Genomic DNA, 17,293 nt, shown 5'->3' on the forward strand with positions numbered 1-17,293 from the left:
TTTTCGGGGTCAGAAAAAAGCAGGAAACATATTTTACAGAAAATTACAATGAAGCCTCTAACACTAAGTATAATATCAAATCTAACAGTATTTAATTTGTCCACGTTTTATTTTTGTGTACCCTACTGCCCCATTTAACTCTTCAATCCTTTCAGTCTTACCAACCAGTTACAGCTCCCAACAAAAGCTGTTCCCAAAGGTGTCATATGTTCCCCTTCAAAGAGACACTACAACTACCCAAACACACCTTAGCTGACTTCAGATTTCTTCCTAATGTGCATCTGAAATGGCTAAAGGAGTTTATTCTGAGGTTATTAGGTACAGTCCACTTGCATAAGGAAAGGGAAAGACAAAAGAAATAAGTGAAAAAAAGCAGTTCACAAAATTAGAGTTCAAAATGTATTAAAAGATATAGAGAAAATGTGACACCTAACAACTGTGCAAGACCTGGTAGACCATCAAAACTGTCATCACATAAACAGTACTCTTCATCTTTGAGAGAGAGGAGAAAATCAAGCTCCACTCTTGCTTCAGATCTGAAAAATCCACAGGTGTTTGTGTCCATCCTTCTACACCGTGGGTCTGAAAGCCATTACTGAGAAAAGGAATAGACTATATATATATATATATCATATACTATATATATATATAAATATATATATACATACATATATATATATATATATATATATATATATATATATAAAATAACAGTGAAACTGGATATCTGAGATATAAAGTAAGATTTTATGGGCTGAGGACTATAAATTTGTAAAATTCGAGAATATTACAATTACAATATTTGAGAAGCAGAGAAATTCACCAACTCTTTGTAAAGCTGAAACCAAGTCTCCTGAAAAGAATGCTGCAATAAAGATAATGAAACATTTTATATTCTATTTATCGTTGAAGCTTATGTGTAATTTTCTATTAAATATGTTTTCTATTTTTTCTGGCACTGAAATTTGAATAATTTGTACTTTAAGCCATTTTGACTGGAAATTAAATGACTGACAGGGTGAACTGTAACTTTTGCGCAGTACTGTATGTTGCAATATAACCGCAGTACTATTATTTTGTCCATATTACCTTCTAATAAGTGTAGGAAGCGAGAGATCATATATAGCTACCACCTTGTTATACTTCTGCTACTTCCTCCATCATCAACACATTCTACACCAATGCTGTTTTTTCTTACTCTCACATGAACTATTCAAAGTCAGTTTATCCTGGCTGGTGGAAAACAAAGCTAAATGAGCTGTAGGATGATGGATGGTGGCAGTGGGCTGTGGTCGGGATTCTGAGGCACTTCGAGAGCTTAGAGGACGTTCCGCACTCACAGCCTCCACTCAAGGGGAACCACAACTGCACCAGCCATTAATCACCAGCCCCAGCCAAACTCTTAACAACTCTCACTGCATCTGATAGTGTCTGATTCACTATCTTGCATCTGATACACAAGCTGATTACAAGTTACAATGAATCAGAAACTGGCTGATTCACAGTTTTTACTTAGTCAGTAAAATTAGAAGAAAAACAATTCCTGCTTGAACATTTTCTTGAGTTAGAAACTAATCAATTCTGAAGAACATCAGATAGAAACATGACTAAAATCAGACAAATCTTCCAGCCATCCAAGTGGCAATCAGGCAAATCAGAATCAAGGCCAGTAGTGCTTTGCGCCGGTTACTGTGAGCTAATGTACAAACTCACGCATACAAGCCCAAGAACACTCAGACAAACTATAAATGTTACATCCAGGCGTACACCTGTAGTAATTTAGGAGTTAAAAGTGGTAAATGCTCAAGTGGTGCAGCCCCAGTTTGCCGATTGTAACTGAGTCTCATACAGTAGGTAGAGATTAGACGAAGCTGAAGTTAGCTTCTTACTCTAATTTCCTGTTCTATCTTAAATGATGTAGCAGTTACATTCAGGTGGGTGAATGCACGGGCGTATAACTGCTGCACTATTTAAGGTGGAATGGAAATTGAAAAAAAACAAGAAACTTGAGAGATTAGCATATAAAATTCATTTTATTATATTTTTTGCACTACCAATGTAGTAAACTTCATTTGTGAATCAAGAGAAGATGGACAGCAGCAGCAAGTACTGCAAAAAACACAAGGTGGCACTGAGAATACAAGAATAAAATAAAAAAGCTACTTCAAGAGGACGAGGACTTATCATTGAGCAGGTGGGCTGTGAGAAATCCGGACCTTAACTCACTTAGCTAGCTTTAGTTTGTAGCATATTGACTGTCATGATTATGTCACATTTAAGAAAAAAGCTTTTGACAGTCATTTTATCACTAGCTAGCCACCACGGTTCTCTCAGTGTAGCTTATAAATAATAAATGGGAGTAAGAAAAAAGATGAAAACATGCAGATTTTAGAATAAGTTATTTTGTAGGAAGGCAATGCTGTGTGTGTGTGTGTGTGTGTGTGTGTGTGTGTGTAAGTATAGAGATTAGGTTGGGCTGGTCTGCATCATGTCACTCCCAGTCTGAGAAGTCCCACTCTGATGCTGGGTTGAAATGCTGCATGTTGGCTGTTCTTAAACAATGATATTATGTGTAAATGAAACGTGGGTCAAAATCTTTTTCATAAATATACGTTTTTGAAACGTTAGGCAATTAAAAGATCGCCTGCTTTTTTCAAGTCAGAGCAAAAGAAAACTAGCGGGTGAATGCTAGCCTAGCAAGCAAAAGAACAACTAATTTCAAGCAGAGTTCAAAACCCCAAAAGCAATTTGAATGAAATAATCTGGAAAAGAAAAAAAAGAGTCTGACCCAATCACAATAAAAAAGGGTCACATCAGCTATTATAATTCAAATTATATCGCATTACTAATCAGCTTGAAAATCACAGCCTAACCTTTTATCACTCGAAAAACAATTAATAAAATACTGAATATGAAAAATACATTCTAGATCACAGACCTTGAGATACTGCTAATATATCTATTATCCTTATCTGTTTGGATATGAAATGCAGTATTCATTTCCCTTCAGGGAACAATTATGCTGATGAAAAATTAATTAAAAGTGGGAAAATCACTACTGAAGTCTGTTTTATTCATACTCAGTGTAGCTATCCGTGTGCGACAGCAATTTGACAGTCGTGAACTGATCTGATGAAGCGAGAGGTTCTCAGTTAGCATTAGCGCTCTCTCCTGCCAAACATATGGGCCTGCAGATGTCCAGTGCTAACGCTAGTGATAAATGTTACCTGACTCTCTATGATAGCTGTTGGGCATGTTCATAAATTAAATGTGTGTGCTAGCAGATTTAGCAGACAGCTTGCAATGTGAATTATGATTTTTGAGCATAAGAATACAAGGTGTGCACACCACTTTAAAGGAAACTTTGCACTTTCTAATTAAGTTAATGTTGATTTTAACCTCCAATATGTATGTACAAATAGGTCCTATAAATAACTTTCCAATCTACATGTATTTTGCCATATATTCTTCCCTTTTGGTGTTAAATAGGTGGTCCTAATCTTGGGTGAAGCGTTCTACTTATTACCCCTATAGCTTTTATCAAAACTGTTCCTGGTTGAATAGTCTGCTCTCTTCAAGTCTGGGCAACATAAACAGAGAAAGCACACTAGCAAGCAAATGCAGCAAACATAGTTTACAGTGATAATTCTGTGACTACCTTTAAACTTCTGTCTGTTTCTCTTAGAATTGATAGTTTCATATGTGTTAAGACTACTACTTGGATTCTCTGTGATTGTACAATTGTGTAGAAAGTTAGTTATTTGCTTTAGCTTTCATTTTTTTGTTTCCACAAAGGCTATTTTACGATAGCGTGTGAGTTGAAACTTAATCTTTGTCAAATAAAAGAGCATTATAATAGTTAAATTTATAAAATGGTTAAATAGTTACAGTTAAATTTGTGGTTGTAGTTTATTGACATCTTTAATGTGGCCACAAAACTGTAACCAATCTAGTAAGAAAGAACAGAATTATGAATGTCATACAAACCATCTGAGAGTTTGCAGCTGAGCCTGTTGTCTTTTCTCTGAAGCCATTTTGCGTGACACCATTTAAAACAGTCCATTTGGCCTGACGTACGAGAGCGGAGATATGTTTTTACTCATGTGTTTTTCCCAAAACTCAAAGCTGTATGGTCTAATGTCTGAAACCTGCTGTTGTGGTCTGAGGATGTCCTAAACCTTACACTGTACCACTGTATGGCTTATTGTACAGGCATGATATCTACCTGCCGCAGCAGCATAAAATACTCAGCCTCATCCGAGTACATTTAACCAGCACACCTCAACAGCCACCTTTCATGTTCCACAAACGTGTGGGAATACTAGTGTCTTGCCATGGTTTGCATAAAGTAATTCAATAAGGAAAGGTTTTTTAAACCAGCAGTAAATTAATTTTTACCACCACTAGAGGCTGTTACGGTGGTAACTCAATTTAGCTTCAGCAGACACAGGCCTATAACAATCAGTTCTTTACAGGTATTATGCAAGCACTGTGTGGTACAGACACTGACCTAAATATGCATAATAAAAGCATAAAAGGGAATTCCACTGATTTTTCAAAATGCCTTCATAATTCAGCCAATAACGTATAAATTCTGAGTGCTTTGATATAAAAGTGTTCATTGTAGAGAAACTTATTGACCAGGGACACAATGTCTACAATGTAAATATAATAATTTTACTTACTATCCAAAACAACCAGTGAACCTACACGTCTTCTAAGCTTTTTTTAATGTAGCGTTGATAGTAAAATACTAGTAAATTGACAACTAAAAGTAAAGCAGCTTTTAGAGACATTAAACTCTATAGAGGTCTGGTTCCTATCACCACCACTGTAAACAATTCTGATTCAAGAAGTTTCTCTCGAATGGCACCTCTCACATCAAACTACTCTAAATGACTCTAACCAATCTTAGTCTTAACCATATAAAGAGTTGTTGTAATTCCCCTTTAACAGGCACTAATCAACATTCAGTGGAATTTTAAAATTATCATTTTGTCTTTCTGGAAAAAAAACAAAAGTCACCAGCATGTGCATGTAACATGCACATCTGGTATGCTAACGTAATTTTCTTGATACTCTCATACACACAAACTGTACCACTGTCACAAAGCCATGGATAATGTACAGTAATACACAACATGATGGATAACAGCATCACTCTTCTGAATGCAAAGAATAAGATTATGTCTACGACTGCATGTGTGGTCATCAAGAATACAGAAAACAAATATAGACATGCATATACTGTTAAATAGGAACACAATATGCATGGTCCACACACAGCCATGAAAACATTCAGTTACAGAAGCCACGGGTGTGAATGGCAAAGACATTAGACACCGTAACACACAAAGCAATGGTAAATCATGAAAGCATACATGGTTACTATTACATTGCACAACTCAGAGAATGAGTTAATGTACATGTTCTCTCAAAACACGCTTGTAAAACATCATGGATATAGCCTGTGTCTTAGCTGTGAGCTGGAACAGACGTACAGACGTAAACACAGTGAGATTACACTCACAGCATAATGAAGGTTTTGGAAGATAACGTTACCTTTTGAGCCTGAGGAAGCTAAGACAAAAGTTTAAACAAGAAAACAGAGACAAAATATCACATGAGTTTGTGAGTTTGTATGTGACTGTAAATAATCAGTCTCTGAACTAGGAATGCACCGATCATGACTCTTTATGGCAGATTCCAATTGCGATTCCTTTCTAGCCAAATTGGCTGATGGCAGATTTTTTGGATGACTTTTATTGGTAACACTTTACAGTCAGAGTACATCAATTAACGATACTTAGGAGAGTAATAAGTATTATTATAATAAGGACTAACCCTACTTTAGATTTTATTAAGTAGTTTATAATCATTACCCAATACTTAAGTTATGTCTCCATTAATAATTAGCTAATGACAGAAATTATAACTGTTTTAGATATTAGATATTATTAGGAAGCTTATTAATGAATTATTAATTAATATTTAAACAATGTCAAATGTTAACATGAGGCTTTATTTAATGGCTGTGTGATGGTTTTATTCTAATGTTTGTCCTAATAATGTTTTGATGAATAATTTAGTTTTAAAGGACAAATTTAAAGACTTTATTTGACATTATAATAGACTTCAATAAATTGCTGTGATTAATTAACCCATTAATAAACGATTTCATAAAATCTAAAATAACATGCTATTTAAAATTACTTTCATTATTTTATAATTAATTGAGATATTACTTAACCATTAAACTTCATAAAATAATACTATAAACTATTTAATAAAATCTAAAATAATGTTATTTCTCACCTGGCCTTTCTGACCTCTTTCTGTTAATCTCACCTGGTTTTGGCAACCAACATAATGTAACTGCAGAGGTTTTGCTCACTGCGCAGATTAATGCACTAAGTGACAATGCCTGTGATTGGTCAGTACAAAAAAGCACGCCGTCCATCAAAAATGGATCAGCCTAGGAATGTGCATGGGTACTTGAGCGCCTGGTTAACCGTTTATGATGACAGTATTTAAGTACTGAAATCACTATTTGGAGATTTGTCACACTTCATCACGGGAACACAGGTTATACAATCAAATGTCAATTTTGCTCTTTAACAGGACTGTAAAATGTCACAGTTTTATGAGAAAATATATTATACTTTGCTACTACGAAATACGAGAGCCTGAACATGAGCATGATGCCAAGAACGTGTTGTTAAAGATGTGACAGAGAAGGCAAAGAGTGCTCGGTTGGTGCTCTGGCACATCTTTTTCCTAACTAAACTACTTCAGCTGATGTTTGCTAGGAACTGACAAAGTAACATGCTAACACGTCATCAATTGAGGAGGAAAGACCTCTTGTAGAAGATGACGTCTCCTCATCGGCATCCAACATTATACTGGTTAGTGTTAGCTCATTAGCTCATCTGAAGAGGCAGCTTTTTTTACTCATCCAAGATGAAAACCTACTGATTGGCTATTTTTCAATAATAAAGCATGTTTTCAAATTGTAACTTCCACTGCTATCATCTAAAATGTAAGCCTACACTTCAGCTGAAGTCTGTTTTTTTGTTTCACTTTTTTTTTGTTTTTGCTTTTTCTTTCCCTGCAGTTAACCGGATACTCATTCACTAACTTTTAGGCAGAATGCACATGCCTATTCGGAATGCACATGCCTAGATCAGCCACAAGAAAACCACATTTCGCTGAAAGTATACCAAGGCCTTAGAAGGCTACTGGTTATTTAACATAGCAAGTTATGCATAATTATGTTATGACATTTTGGCATAGGTGTAGTAGCAGCTTTCAAACGCAGTGTAAGTGCACTTACCTGGCTCATATTATTTGCATTATAAAACACAGATCAGCCAAAATCAGAATAGCAAATTGACTGAAATCCAATCTTGGCAGGTTCTGATGATGCATCCCTACTGTGAACTGATTCAGGTTGAACAAACCTTAGAATTTGTAACCATGTGAGAGTAGATTCCAAGTGACATTGGGCTGCTTGATGGATTTACAAATTATTTAATGTGATTTGGAATTACAAATTAATTGAATGCCTGATGGAAGTGCATTAGAAGTGCATTTTCTTAAAATATTCCAATATGTTAAGAGCACATATTTTAATAAAAACTTAGAATGCAATCCATGCAGTTATTAATCACTGTCATCTTGCAGCCTGTAGAAACACTTTGTGCAAATCTCTCTAAATGTTCACACATAACGGAAAACTGTAAAGCAAACTCTGTTTTTCCTTATTACACAGTAATGACAAGATATGAGCTGAGAAACAGATTTCTCTGTTCCATTTCATCAATCCTGTTTTTCATGGACAAAGAGATGCAAATGTCTTTTTTTCTCAAGTCATTGCGACAGCAACATGGTCTTCCACATAAGGAAAAAAACAAGTACAGTAGCTAACTATCTACTCCAGAACACCTGGCATTAACTGAAAAGTGGACACCTTGCAAATCACCCTTTTAAAACAAAAATGATCATGCAATTGTCAAGCATACACATATAAGGAAAAAAATAAAGTGCACAGAAAATAAATTCTGTAAAACAACGACACCTGAGGCTAAAATGAGAATCTTACTGGCTATTGTCTTTTTGTGAATGAAGACATGTGCTCCTGAAATGAATTCTTTTCTCTATACAAACAGCACACAAGAGAAATAAAAGATATACAGCAGGGGTTCTCAACCTTTTCCACCCCAAGGCCCACCTGTTTATAACTACAAAGCGTACAAAGCAAAAATCAATCACAGATCTTTGCTATTATTTTAATCTCTGGCTAACTGTCTGCACTGCACGCCGGTGGCTGTGTTGTCTCAGACTGATGATGTTTAATTAGCCTGTGACCGCGATTTTTCATGTATATGTCTCTACCAGCCCACTATGAACTACTTTCTCCCCCTGAGAACATGCCCACGGACCCCTGGAGGGTGATTCATGGCCCATTGGTGGTCCACCGCCCTCAGGTTGAGAAACTCTGATATACAGTACATAGGAGGACTAGCGGTTGAAGTTGTAGAGAAATGTCCTGTATAAAGAAATAAAAAAAAAAGGAGACACGAAAGAATCCGTTCAGTGGAATGAAAGTACACTGATAATGCTGGAAAAAGTGTGTGTGTTATCAAACTAGAAATAATATGACAATGCAGACATTTACAAATGTACAATGGCAGAGGTTACTACCAAAAATAATATGAGCTTTTCACAGGTGTTAAATAGCACATAGTCTGTACTTACTATCAGTCTTGATAAATCAGAGTAAGTCATTCATTATAATTAACTCCTCTCAGGATTTTGTGCTTTGAGAACAAAACTCCTATAAATCCATATGCAATGAGGCAAAAGCAAAAAGCACTGAACGCCCCTTTTGTGTTATTATAGGCGCTAAAGGACCATTGCACCTGCTTAGTGAATCGCAACAGCCACTTTTTAATGCCAAAATAGGATCTCAACAGTAAAAAAATGCTATTAAATCCGCCCCTAAATGTGCAAAGATGGGACCTGTATTGAAATCCAACAATTTTACTGTAGGAAAGCTGGGTATTTTTAGACAGCTTTAGCAAGGTAACATGCTTTTGTACAATTACGTTAGAATAACATACTGCAGAGACAGACAGGAGGCATGTGCAGATACAAAGGCTTTGATAATGCATGACACAACCCAAAAAATTGTGGCAGAAGGGACAGACTGTACTTGCTTTATTATTGGAGCTATTGTAAACTGCAGTGCTACAAGCCATGTAATGCATCACTCTACCACCTACTTTTATGTATTTGCCTTACCCACAAATCTGCTATGCTACTAATCCATTTGATTTCATTTTAAAGTCAAATTGATCTATATCCCGTGTCTTCATTATCACATACTTTACAGTGAACGAGACACTAAAGTGTACACTTAGCAAGTCTCACTAAAAAGAGTGCAACAGGTTTACAGTACAGGCAGTAAACTACCAAATTAATTATTTTAAAGTGGAGTTTCACATATTGTCTGCAATTAGGTAAACTTTTATGTGTTTTAATGAAAAATATAGATAGATAAGCTAGATTGTTATTGTCTGTTTCTGGAAATTTGCCTTTGGCTTTGCATCATAACATGAAACAATCATGCTTACCCACAAACAACATAAAACATCCATCCATCCATCCATCCATCATCTAAACCGCTTATCCTTCTGGGTCACGGTGGGGTGCTGGAGCCTATCCCAGCTGTCATTGGGCGGAAGGCAGGATACACCCTGGACAGGTCGCCAGTCCATCACAGGGCAGACAGACAGACATACATACACAGTCACACACTCACACCTAGGGGCAATTTTAGCATGTCCAATTAGCCTGACTGCATGTTTTTGGACTGTGGACCCGGAGGAAACCCACGCAGACACAGGGAGAACAGGCAAACTCCACACAGAAATGACCCTGGTCACCCGGCCGGGAATCGAACCCAGGCCATTCTTGCTGTGAGGCGACAGCGCTACCCACTGTGCCACCGTGCCGCCATACAACATAAAACAAACATATGTAAATTAAATTATGAACCCATCAAAAAAATTGCTTGTGGAATAAAAGAATTCTTTAGAATATTCATTGTGGCCTTTGGTACCATAAAACACCTCCCAGAAAGAAGCTTTTCAAATTGATTAAAAGAAGATGTGAAGAATCCCTCACTCTACCCGGATCTCCACCATAGCCTATTATATTACTGTTCAAAACTGTGTTTACAAGTCATGTACTGGCTAGTATTTTTAAGTTCTGCTCAAAATTAGCTAAAATTGTCACTACAAAAAGATTCACTGCCAAAACATTTGGTAAAGTCTGGGTAATGTTATGATTATTTTGTTAGTGATAAAAATTAAAAATTATTTATTTTATTAAAATAAGCATAATCATGTCCAAGTCATTAAAAGTATGAAATGTGTTTTCAATTCTGCCTTTGAATCAATTTGGTAGAAATGGGTCCAAATATATTTTTATGATTTTTATTCAATATTTCACTTATGTTACACTAAATTCAGTTGAGCTAGACCAATTATACTCTCCTTTTAATGAAACTCAGAAAAAAATATTTGTGTTGTTTGTCACGTAATTTATCATGGTAAAAAAAATTTTTGACATATTGCCCAGTCCTACTCCAGAAGACCTCAGTAACGTCAAATCGTATTTGTTTATTATTATTCTATTTAGTCATTGCCAATTATCCTTTCTCATGCACAGAGGCCTATAGTATTGTTGGGGGTCAAACTGGTCATCTTCTAAAGACAGGGCCAACACTTAGACACTTGTACCACTCAGGAACCACTTGCGCAAGGCAGGGCTAAACAGTATTTTTCCTTCAATAAATGAAATCATCATTTAAAACAGCATTTTGTGTTTACTTGCGTTATCTTGTCTAATATTAAAAGTAGTGTGATGATCTAAAACATTTACTTGTAACTAATATGCAAAAACAGAAGAAATTGGGGCAAATACTTTTTCACAGCACTGTTGCTGCACAGTTTGTGCTGATCATCTTCTAGTCCTTCATCAGTGGTCAGAGGATGCTGCACACAGGACGCTGTTGGCTGGATATTTTTTGTTGGTGGACTATTCTCAGTCTAGTAGTGAAACTGAGGTGTTTAAAAGCTCCAGGATAAAAACTCCACACCTGCTGTGTGTTGCTTCTGTATAAGTGGACTTTGGCCTCACCCAGTAGAAAAGTGGAACTTTTGTGATTGATGGTGCTGCCAGCACTGTAAACCTGTTATACTCTTTTATGTGAGACCTATTCAGTGTACACTTCAGTACCAGTGCAACACACACGAACATGCCACCACCACATCAGTGTCACTGCAGTGCTGAGAATGATCCACCATCCCTATAATACATGCTCTGTGGGGGTCCTGTGGGGGGGTCCGAACCTTCAAAGAACAGTGTGAAAGGGGGCTTATAAAGCATGCAGAGAAACAACTACTCTCTGTAACTGTAGAATGACAAAGTGCACCTGTATGGTAAGCGGAGCTGATAAAATTTCTGTGGATACAAGGTAAGTGTACCAAATAAAGTGGTCACTGAGTGTAAATCACACTTGATTTCCAGTGTAAACTCAATATTTGCACTAGAAGTTGCTGGTAAACTACAGAAGCTCTTAATCAGGTGTTTATCTGAGTTTAAAAAAGTGTGAATTTCAGTTTATTATCCTATGAAATTTTTCACTTGGTGTTTTGCAATGTTAATGTCACACTGTACTGAAACAATAAGTTTGCTTTAAAAGTACTCCCCTATGTGCATATTTGTGTGTTTTTTAACTGAAGTTCATGTGCTGGTGGATATTAAACCTAGTAAGGTGTGCTACATTGGTGTTACTCACTGTGCTATCAATGTAGGCCTCAGTCCATACTACGTCGTGTTCCTGGTCGATCACCTTCGGTCTACTGAGCACGTGCAGGTACTCCATCACATTTTCTTGCACATCAGCTAAGGTGGAAATCTGGGTAAAATAACCTGAAAATGAAAAAAAATAAAAATCATGTACAACCAAAATGACAACTGTTAACTAAAAATGGATTTATGATCCTTGGAAGAAGGGCCATGTCTGTAGCTCCTCTTCCTTCCAGTCTAATTATATATGCCCATTTCTACCATCCATTTCCCATATATATATAATGTAACATTAGTCATCAAGAAGGAATAAAACATCTCCTTGCACACCTGTCCAAGCCGTACTGTGTCTACAGTGCTGAGGGTACTGAGAGGAAGTTAAAGGAGTAAAAATAGATCAGAAAAATATTCCCTAGTGATCTATTTCCCCAACAAGGTCTTCCCTGTCCAGAACCCATCCAAGCAGAAAAGCGGAGATGCAGAGCCATCAGAGGAAGGCATTGGAGGGGAAAATCAGGGCACAGGGAAATTGATTTTCAGGGTCGCTGTGCTGCGCAGGACTTTGTACGCAAGAGGGATTGAAGAAACATCTCAAACAAATGTGCACATACGCAAACACAGACTTGTCTAGATACATGCTGTAGATAAGCAAGACATGAGTATACATCTTACATGTAAGCCTATGCTAGACTGGCAAATTCACATACAAACCCACAATGTGTCTGGTCAATGACCTGCAGAAAAACTTTCCCTTACAGTTAGCTATCTGACCTTCAACATGACCATTTGATTAGAGACACACACTAGAGCTTCAAATATCTGCCTGAACCCAATGGGAATTATTCTCACCTATTCATTACCAATATCACTTCTCAAATACTTTCAGCTAGGACAAAGAGCAATTTTAAAACTCGACAAACTGGGACAAAATTCTTGATATATAACAGAATTTTCATCATTTAAACTCTTTTTTTGGTAACATTCAGTATATCTAGGACAATTTCTGTTCGCACCAGAGGGGAATCCTTGAAGTCCTAGGGGACAAAGTGCAAAATATGTTTGTATGATACTAAAATTGAGTGTCATGTCAATTATCCCACAATATGTTTTTAGTTTTTTTAAGTTTTTAAGCTGCTCATCAGATCTATCTGCGAACTGTTTGGGAGTGTGGTACTAATATTGTGAAGAGCACACATGATTGGCAGCATTCAGTCCATGGCTCCCAGCCTGCTGCACCACTGAAGTAGAGCTAAGCACAAGCTCAGGCGAGGAGAAATAAGTGAAACAGGTGCTACGTATGCAGGTAGTGTTGTAGGTTAACCCCATTGTGTCCACTCACTAAAAACATTACTCAGCTTTTATATGCCAACATCGTGAAAAGGGTTCTTCTTCACTTTCCTGCTGGATGTGCATCCATGGAATGACGGCATGGCCAACTGACTGAACTAACAGATGAATGGGCATTTGTGCTAGCTCAGTTATGCTTGCTAGATTAGTTTTTGTTCATTGTCAGCTTCTCCAACTTGAAGAGAGATAAGGAGAACACAGCTTTGTTAAAGCTGTGTGGGCAGGACAATGAACATCAGCCTTGTGATTGGTTAGGATATTGCTTATGCACACACTTCCCAAGATGAGCACTGCCCAGTCTATATCAATAGAGGAGAATGTTGGCGAAAGAAGTTTTATAATGGTCTCCAGATGATGGTATTCAAACTCGAGCTGGGTTCAGAGAGAATTTTGCTTGGCTACAGTCAGGTTTGGATTCAAAACTTAGAATTGTGTCAGGCTATATTCGAGTTCAGGCCAACATTTCTGGCCCAATTAATGCTCTACCACACACACATACTGACTGACTGAAGGAATTAGTATATAAATGAGAATCATATATCCATGACTGCACTTGTTCCAAATCTTTCCCCAGGGGCACTGCTTGACTTTAGCCCTGGGCTAGGACCACAGTACTTAGACTGCAAACATTATAGCCACTGACACTGAGTGGCTAGGTTAATGGATGTTAATCTAGCTATATCTGTTATCTTTGCATGCGCATGTCCACAAAGGTATTCTGTGTGGTGTATATGGTTCATTCTCATGAAACCACCTCAAAACATATCTATAAATATTTGTCATCACTCAGAAACAAAATATTTATATAATTTAGTAGATCAATAGGACCTGATACAGCAAGAAAGTTTGTAAAATATACATTTTTATATTTTAAAGTAAAAAGAAAATGTTACTAAAAATTGATTTAAAATCAATTAAACCATTCAGGTTTATTTTCATCATTCAACAAGGTACCACTGTTTGTAAATCCAAAATAAATAAATAAATAGTTTTCTCTGTGTTTTTTCAAGTATTTGTCATGTTCAAGCGACAACCCACAGAGTGTTGCATGGCTGGACCACATTGCTGATTTACACTGGCTGAGATGGAACAAAAGAAAACTGATCTCATAATTTTTTATAGCTTTACTCAAAGATTTTATAGGGGCACTCTAAAATGTTAATGGCTCTCCAATTTAAATAGGGTCCAGTGACAACGTACCCCTTACATGTTAGCCAATTTCTAGGGGTGCACAATGATATCGGTATTGGCAGATAACTGCTTTAATAAAATTATCAGCACCAGACAGATGTTTAGATTTAACCAATATTTAAAGCAATATTTGACAATTTATTGTTATACTCTAGAAGAACAGAATGTTTATGAGATGCTGGGCTGCTGTTAAAATATCTGCATTTTATTTGTTTTACCGTATTTGTGATGGTGGATGTAGTCCCAGTTTCTACATTTCATAATTTTTTATGCATCAGCATCAGTATCAGCATTGGCAGTTACATACAAGAAAAAGCTTGGACAGCCATGATTTCCATATCGGTGCATCTCTACCAATTTCCAGCATCAATCACATCACACCAGTCACAACGCTGATCAGAAGCACTTAAACACATATTAGATCCACATGGTAGAATATTCAATCTCATTTGTTAACTATACATGCCTGGGTCATCTCCTACAAAAATGTTGATGCTGTGGTCTTTTTCCCATATTGCTGTTCAGCCACTAAAGGGTGCTATAGGGCCTTTCTCTACTTTATAAGGTGCTACATGGTCTTTACTCTCTAACTTTACAACTGTGCACACAAACACATTCTAGCAAGCTTACCCACTTCAAGGCCAGTCTGGCTCACAGTGGGCTGTCACCTTCCTAACTGTGTCGCCCTCACCCTCTAATCACTGTGGCAACGGGCTTCTTTAATCTATTGCCGGCAGCGAGGAGAGGACCCCCTGTCAGTTTTATCACAGACTATCAGCTGGGACAGCCACTGGAAAAAATGCAACTAAATTTAGAAAACTTCAAAATCCGCTGCTATTTCAACAGCCATAGGAAGCCAAGCTGGTCATGTGATGCAAGATGGTATGCCCAGCTTGTGAAGTCAGATAGTCAGCTGCCAGCCATTGACAGTGAAAGCTCTGTGATACACAGTCACAAACCAACATTCACAACATAGAAAGACAGATAAACACAGATATAAACAGTACTGAAACTGTTCAAAAGTTTGGAATCACTTGTTTTATATATATATATATATATATATATATATATATATATATATATATATATTATGTTATGTATATTATGTATATATATATATATATACACATCAGAGGTCAGAAATGCCTATAAAAGATAATCACATGTGTAGGAGCCAGAAATGTGAATTATTGGTCAAATTCTTTTTACCAATAACCAACAACCATTAGTCAGTTATTAATCATTAACTGACGAACCTAAACCATGGACACGACATAGATGGCATTGTGTTTTATATAAACAACGCTTTAGCCTTTATTGAATGAAGAAACACAGCCTAATGCAATAAATATGACAGTAATGTAGTCTACCTACATTTAACAAATATTATTAGCCCAAGTTAACAAACATGTGTGGCCTGACTGGGACTAGCTTGAAGTTCATATGCATAGTTTAAACAACAATCAACATAAAGTTGATTGGGGGCAGTTTTTAAGATTTTTTTAACAACAAAGGGCTAAACGTTAGCTAACAAACACATTTTCGGGGCACAGCTTAATTAAAAAGCTTGGAATTCTATAACTAATAATAAAATAGATCATTTCTGTATTTCTGTATGGCGATAAGTTTAACGTCTGTGTTTTGGAAATCATTAACTTCAGTACTAGTACTAGATGACAGAGGCTATTCAATTAACTTAAATCTGTCAGAAAAGCATAGTTTCAAACAAATTACTTTTACATGTGAACAATAAAACATAAAAGTGATGTTTTTGTTGCATGGTGGCAGCTTTTTATGTTACTATGGAGTGAAAATCTGCCAAAGAGTCAAAAAGACCATCACAGGAAATGATGTTCATGTAAATGTTCATATAAACGGCTTGATATTAACTGATCTGTATTCATAAAACTAACAAATGTATATTATTTTAATATTTTAGCATAGTTGAATATTATTTAGTTTAATCAAAATGAAATTCATTCATAACAGATGGTTCCGCCGCAAAACTGCACATGCGCATGGCTAGAGGCTGAATGCAGGGCACAATCAATGCTGCTGCAAATCCAGTAAAAAAATGTTTCTTGCCTTACTCAGATGGGGCTCGACCATCTTCTCCACCTAACTCTCCTAATTGCTGCTTGAGTATTCGGGCCTCATTGTTGTCCACACACAGCGCCCTGTTCAATATGTATTTGATTGGTTTGTATGCCATAGCCTATACTGTCTGATCTATTTCATTCTACTGCTGATGCTTTACTCTATTTAACCCAAAAGTACACAACAGTCAACATGAACATCTTGACCTTTCTAGTGTTAAGGCTACACTCAACAAAAGCAACATGACTTTTAAAAAAAGAGCATCTTGGCACTGCGCCAAATAAACTGTGGCTAAATATCCTAGTGGCAACAGAGCTGTAATAGTTTAAACTCTACTATATCCATTATTAATGGATCTGGCACTACCAAAATCACCCAAACCCCACTCGCTACTGTTATATGTCACAAAGGGTTAAAAATACCAACATGATTCACGCACCAGAACACTCAGAGGAACCTGCCATCACTAGCCAGAGTGAGAGAAACCAGCTCTAACATCACACAACCCAGAAATACAGCACAAACACACAGCCAGATCACTGTAAAACCTGCTATAAGCTTTCTGCTTTAGCCTTCATTTGGCAACAAAAGGGTTAAAGGTTTTCGAGTGTGCATTCAGAAATATCAGTGAGTATTTGAAGTCTGTGAAATTCTGTTTGGGCCAGCCCTAAGAACAATCTTTTTATAGTAATTTCTTGGTAATGTGTCTGCTTTGAGACCTGATCACCACTTTTCAAATATGAGGTATAATTTTATTATAACTGCATTCTCAATGTCATAT

General features: G+C 36.7%; 1 protein-coding gene across 1 annotated transcript in view; it reads right to left on the reverse strand.

The window, feature by feature from the left end:
* Positions 1–17,293, reverse strand: part of cacna2d3a (calcium channel, voltage-dependent, alpha 2/delta subunit 3a) — a 289,290-nt gene that overhangs the window by 97,761 nt on the left and 174,236 nt on the right. The window contains exons 13-14 of the mRNA XM_036578675.1: positions 11,867–12,000; positions 5,563–5,580 (exon numbers count right to left, since the gene is read on the reverse strand). Of these exons, the coding sequence (XP_036434568.1) occupies positions 5,563–5,580; positions 11,867–12,000 (152 nt within the window). The remainder of the gene's footprint in view (positions 1–5,562; positions 5,581–11,866; positions 12,001–17,293) is intronic.

The sequence above is a fragment of the Colossoma macropomum genome, unplaced genomic scaffold (genome assembly GCF_904425465.1).
Source record: "Colossoma macropomum unplaced genomic scaffold, Colossoma_macropomum, whole genome shotgun sequence".
In the NCBI taxonomy this organism is placed as follows: domain Eukaryota; kingdom Metazoa; phylum Chordata; class Actinopteri; order Characiformes; family Serrasalmidae; genus Colossoma; species Colossoma macropomum.